General features: G+C 39.0%; 1 protein-coding gene across 1 annotated transcript in view; it reads right to left on the bottom strand.

Annotated features, from left to right (window-relative positions):
- Positions 1–1,288: 1,288 nt before the first annotated feature.
- zranb2 (zinc finger, RAN-binding domain containing 2) overlaps positions 1,289–6,029 on the bottom strand; it is a 7,145-nt gene continuing 2,404 nt past the window's right edge. The window contains exons 2-10 of the mRNA XM_020596912.1: positions 5,286–5,338; positions 5,094–5,202; positions 4,830–4,912; positions 4,655–4,731; positions 4,290–4,448; positions 4,042–4,202; positions 3,616–3,675; positions 2,393–2,542; positions 1,289–2,176 (exon numbers count right to left, since the gene is read on the bottom strand). Coding sequence (XP_020452568.1) covers positions 2,119–2,176; positions 2,393–2,542; positions 3,616–3,675; positions 4,042–4,202; positions 4,290–4,448; positions 4,655–4,731; positions 4,830–4,912; positions 5,094–5,202; positions 5,286–5,338 — 910 coding nt within the window. The 3' untranslated portion in view covers positions 1,289–2,118. The remainder of the gene's footprint in view (positions 2,177–2,392; positions 2,543–3,615; positions 3,676–4,041; positions 4,203–4,289; positions 4,449–4,654; positions 4,732–4,829; positions 4,913–5,093; positions 5,203–5,285; positions 5,339–6,029) is intronic.

The raw sequence follows: 6,029 nt of genomic DNA, 5'->3' as shown, positions 1-6,029 counted from the left end.
ACATTTATGGAAAATAAAATATGCATCATTTATCATGCAAATATCAGTCTCCTAATGTGAGATTCGGTAATAATTAGATTTGCGAGTTTAAGTTTTTCTATGCATTTTTGTTACGGAATTAATCTACATTATATCACTTAGGATCACATTATGAGAAACGTTCAGATCACATAGAACTATATGGGATGTAGGCTATTTACAACTATCAGCAGTAAATTTGAACAAACTTTATGATCGCACCATTCTTTTTACAGTTTCTTCCCTTTAATATTTTGTACCAGACCCAAAGTAACCGGTGCTGAGGACAAGGACTTTTGAGCTCAGCATATACGCAGAGTGCCACCTGTTGACCGGAAAGAAACGCGTTTGCTCGGTATTTACCAACAGTAGCTGCTTATGCAAAATGTCGAAATGTCGCTAAGAGAGGTCAATTTGTCAAAATTATCCAGAGTAGGCTACATAGCCTACCGTCTTTAGCGTGTCCTAACTAATCTAATCCAAATTTGTCAGGCGCGCAGGCATCATGATGTCTGAAGGGGGAACCACAATAAAGCATTTTTGTTTTCATACAGAATAAACCACCTCTGGATCAGGATGTCTGACATGTTTTCATATGTGAAATAAAAGCAGAATGGGTCGTTCAATTTAAAAAACACCACCACCACAAACTTAGATTTGCAGTCATATGCTGTATGTCATCACTCAATAGCCTTGGACGTCTGGGCTTTTTCAGCAGGGAGAAGTGAAAAGGGGAGGCCTGATAGCTCTGCTCAGAACACAGGCTTTATTCCATCTTGGTAACACAAACACTGGATGCATCCTTTAATACCCAGTTCACTTCTTTACAATCCTATCTATACACTCACAGCTGACTACTGTTGGTATTTTCTCCACCTGTGCCTGAATGTAAAAGGAGTCTGTTCCATGTGGTGGTGTTCTCACCCTCATACTAACACTGCATGCACATTGCAACTTCTTGCAACAACATTAACTATAAGGCTATATGTCTTAGAAGGGATGCCCTGGTCTGTAACAAGTCTCAGTTTGTGAACAAGAATTCTCTGCCATAGCTCTAGCTATCAAAATAGATCAGTAACATGTCTGCCTGTAACTGCACCGCCTTGTGGGAGACCCTTGGCTCCCACACTGAGTGCATGGGTGTAGATTAAGTTTAATTTAACTAAAATTTAGGGATACTAGGGTTCATTTCATATGGCTGGTAGAACTGAAACATTAAAACTGCTTCATGTACCATGTTTCTAATCAAACAAAAATAAATAACAGGAAACAATGTTCACAGAAGTTTATTTACAGGTGTACATTTTAGTTTCACCACTAAAAAGACTGCATTGCCACATTACCATAAACTGGGACAGGTTTGCTATTGTATGGAGCAGAAATATCTGTCATTTATTTAATGAGTCAATTTTTCAAAAGACAAGTGATGAGGAATAACTGAGTGGTAAATTTAGGCCATAATTGTGTAAAGAAGAAAAACAAACAAACAATTGCAACATAATCAAAGAATGCTGATTTTCTGCCACTTAATATCAAAAAGTAAAATACTTACCTTGAAAAACCAACACAAATAACACTTATAAAATAAAATGGGCCAAAATCCATTGCTACTTTCAGGTTTTACTAAACTGGTACCTTTTACTTAAAACAAATGTATTTATTTAAGAAAGAAGACTCTTTTTAAACCACAACCTAAGAGCTTTCCTAGGTACAAAAATAATCAGGAAAATTTACTTCAATTTTTCCACAAGTGAGCTGAGTAAATGGTATTGCCATGAAGACATTATGCAAAATGGGTTTTGATGGGATACTGCCTCTTCACAGTTTATTTTTTATAGGACCACACATTTATGCTTATTGGACACCTATAGTTAAGACACTTGTCACAGATTAGTATGCTTGTGGTTTTTAAAATCAGGAGCGTGTAATGATATTAATGTAATGACAGAGAGAAGTAATGTTGCACTTTCTTTTTTAAAAGGAAATAAGACTGGAGGCTCAATAAAAATGAACATACTGAACGGATGGGGTTGTTTTCCTTGCAACACAACATGCACTTGTACTAACGTTCCTTATCTTGTTTTAAAGGCTGTAATAAAGTTATTCCTTTTTTGAACTGGAGCCAGAATGGGAGGATCCAGAGGACTGGTCACGGCCCCTGAAAGCACAAACACCATGGGAAGAAGGAGGAGGTCAGCAGGCTCAGGTCTTCACATTCAGTTATACATACAAGAAAAACACAAGGTCTCAACATACAAAAAGCATTAAAACAGGACAAAATCTGGCCATATTTCTGTAAATCTGCCTCTTCCCATAAGCGAGTCGACAGACTGGTAATAATCAGTGCACTTGTGGTATTCCACAGAAACCAAACCTTTCGGACGAACGTGATCTAGTACGCCTCCGTTTTCTCCCTCCAGATGAGGACCTGGAGCGACTGCGCTTCTGACTCCTCTCAGGTGAGGAGGAAGGAGAGTGGGACCTCTTCCGGGGAGAGGAGCCCTTTCCAGACCTGGAGCTGGATCTTTTGGAGGAATAAACCAAGCACTGAGGTCAGTAAGGTCCAGGCAAGCACTTCACCAGGATGAGTATTTATCAAGCTTCTCTGAGTAACAGTCCTCAGCTACGCATTTATGTTACTGAGAAAGTTTACCCAAGATGCATGATGACTCAACAAAGGAAATTAACTTCTTTTGAATTTTCCTACATTTGCTGAGTGGGCAAAAGCAGCACCACTCCTCAGAGACGCTTGATGAAGACCCCAGATGTCTATTTCAGACTTTTGAGCCTTGGTAACATTCACACTCAGTTAATAACTGTGTAGTATTTCTACTCGAGCCCAACCGAAACCTGAAATAAACCTACATATACTGACTGAAAACTGCCATAGCACTTTGAACTTTCCTTATTAATCAACCGATCCTGGACATGTATTTGTTAAACGTTTGGTATTTTTTACTTCATGAATGATTCTGCAGTTACTAAATTAGTTAATTAATCTTCTGCCAGCTGTCTCACGTATGAATTACCACAGATAATCAACCATTATTTTAGGTACAACCTGACTGATGATGGATTTTGATATTTGAAAAATGAAATGACAAAATATTGGTCTACAAATTTTTTTTCAAACATGTATGGATACACATTTTTCAAAACTAATATAGTGTATTTGGTTATTAGAGAATTGTCACAAATGTATTCAAGAGGACACCACAAATAATGTAAAGGAGATATTTTTATATTAACCCAAAAACATCTTTGTACAGTTTTCATTTTTTTTTGAGGAACTTTTATGCTGAAACCACGGCACCTGTGAGAAGCTAATACGTTGAACAAGTGAAAGAAGAAATGCTGAAATGAAGATTAGCCCTTATCCAACTAAAGGTCTCTAACACATAAACATACTAACAGGTGATCGACCTGTTCTGAGCAGCTGTCTGTGGCGATTGCATTTCAAACGTTAAAAAAAAAAAAAAAAAAAAGACTCAAAGTGTTCTCCTTAAAAGTTATACTAGGGAACAGGACTGTTCTGGAGCTTATTCAGCCCCATACATACACTCTCTAAAGGGAGAGAGTGCATGTCACCTCATTCACCTGGAGTGGGACCTGGAGCGAGATCCAGATCTGGAACTGGATGAGCTTCTAGAGCGGGACCTGAAAAACAAAAAAACAAAACCTTTCCAATATTTTCCATACATAACCACAGCTACAAGCGCAGCATTTCCATCAGATGGAAGTAGATGACTCAATATAGCGCCAAAAGATCAGGACTAGGCCTACAATATATACAACGCATTGCTTTCATCCTAAGATGTAGACATTTGAAAACTCAGCACATAATATGTGGGGTCATTCAATTTGCACATCACTTTCTTACACCACCCGTGGGGAGGGGTTAAGAAAAGGGGAAACAACAAATAAGCACAAGACATCGATTTGATCTTGATCGGTAAATCAGAAGGAAGATTGAGCTGATACTGACATTTTGCCCGGAGTTACCCTTGACCTGTACCCTTTTACCTGGACCTCGACCGTGAACTGGAGCTGGAAGAGCGTGAGGATGAGCGGGAACGTGATGATCCCGAGCGGCTACCCTTTTTCTTGGCTGGTTTGTCCTCATCATCACTGGCGTTCAGGTCATATTTTGACAGGTCTCCATCTTCATCGTCATCCTCATCATCCTGGAGAGGAGGTGCTTTGTATTATTATATGGATACTGGTTAGTACTATAACATTTGTTCTTTTGAATTTGCAGCCACCCATCTTACATCCAGTTTGTACTTGGAAAGGTCACCATCTTCTTCTTCTTCTTCTTCTTCTTCTTCTTCTTCTTCCTCCTCCTCTTTTACTACTTCTTTCTTTTCACTTTCTTTTGGGGACGATGTGCCGCTGTTCTTCCCACGAAACTTCTTCTTTTTCCTGCCAAACTGTAACATTAAAAACAGATCATATCAGAAAATATGACATCTGAAAATTCAAATTTAGTTCAACAGTTTCATCAGTATACATCAGCATTCTACCTGTCTGGCACTTAAATATTAGTTACAGTGTGTCACCATTTGCTCATTCATAAAAAAAGAGATTGGAAATGTTTCGATGGTCAATAAAAAAAACACTTTGAAATAGTACTCACTTCATCATATTCACCATCAGATTCCTCCCGTTCAATGTATTCCACATTCTCCCTTTCATTGAAACCTCCACCATAACCTGACAACATTAAGAGAGGAGAAAAAAAGCAATCAATAACTACTTATCATAAGCACAGCCAAAATCTGTCAAACCACTTAAAAGAAGTGTTGGATTACCTGTTCTTTCTTCAAGCTTGGCATATTTCGGTGTGTTACACATGTTGCACTCTGACCGTCTGGCCCAATTCACATTGCCGCATCTTGGTGAAAACAAAGGGAAAAGAAAAATATATAACTGAGTTTTATATACAAGTGAAATGGAGGACCAGTTTTTTTTTTCCCAAATTGAAAAGGCATTCACTCATTGACAACTATGAGGAGTTATCTGTTTGATGATGCAATCCCTCCGCAAGTGTGCTGGAATGTTTAGTAAACACATACGTTTTGCACTGCCAGTCGTTTGCACTGAAGAGACCTCTGCTCTTCTCAGCCAGCGTTTTCCCAATCTCTGTTCCTCCAGCTTTCATCATCTTTGCCTCTGTGGTCTTCTCTAAGGAAACAAAACAATAGATTTCAATACTTTCTGAAAGGCTGAAATGCAATAAATCATACTCTGTATCAAGGAGGACTCACCCCTGCCACATCTGTTACAACTAGTTCTTCTAGCAAAATTCACGTTTCCACACCTGGAAAAATATATTACATAAATACAATGTAAATACAGACTTGCACTTGTTAATTATTCAGACTTAAGATGGATGTGCTACAGACAACGATTGCCAGATGAGTAACTGTTTATTTTTTCCATGTGACACAGTTATACCACAAAACCACATCCAGCACCCTGACTATCAGCACAGGCGCCCCCAGGGATGTGTGCTCTCCCCCTGTTGTCTTCCCCCTATACAAAGGATTGCACCTCAGGGGACCCCTCTGTTAAACTCCTAAATTTCACAGATGACACAACAGTCATCAGTCCCCCCCCACCCCACCCCACCATACTCAGCAGCACTGTAGAGTCCTTCAAGTTCCTGGGCTGCACTACCTCCCAGGACCTGAAGTGGACATCCAACAACAGCACCATCATCAAGAAGGCACAGCAGAGGATGTACTAACTGCAACAGCTCAGGAAGTTCAACCTGCACACAGGAGCTGCTGATACAGTGGGTATGGAAAGTATTCAGACCCCTTAATTTTTTCCCTCTTTGTTATATTGCAGCCATATGCTAAAATCATTTAAGTTCATTTTTTTCCTCATTAATGTACACACAGCACCCCATATTGACAGAAAAACAGAATTTGTTTGACATTTTTGCAGATTTATTAAAAAAGAAAAACTGAAATATCACATGGTCATAAGTATTCAGACCCTTTGCT

The sequence above is a fragment of the Monopterus albus genome, unplaced genomic scaffold, assembly GCF_001952655.1.
Source record: "Monopterus albus unplaced genomic scaffold, M_albus_1.0 scaffold31.1, whole genome shotgun sequence".
NCBI lineage: Eukaryota > Metazoa > Chordata > Actinopteri > Synbranchiformes > Synbranchidae > Monopterus > Monopterus albus.
This window is presented reverse-complemented; position numbering and strand designations above follow the sequence as displayed.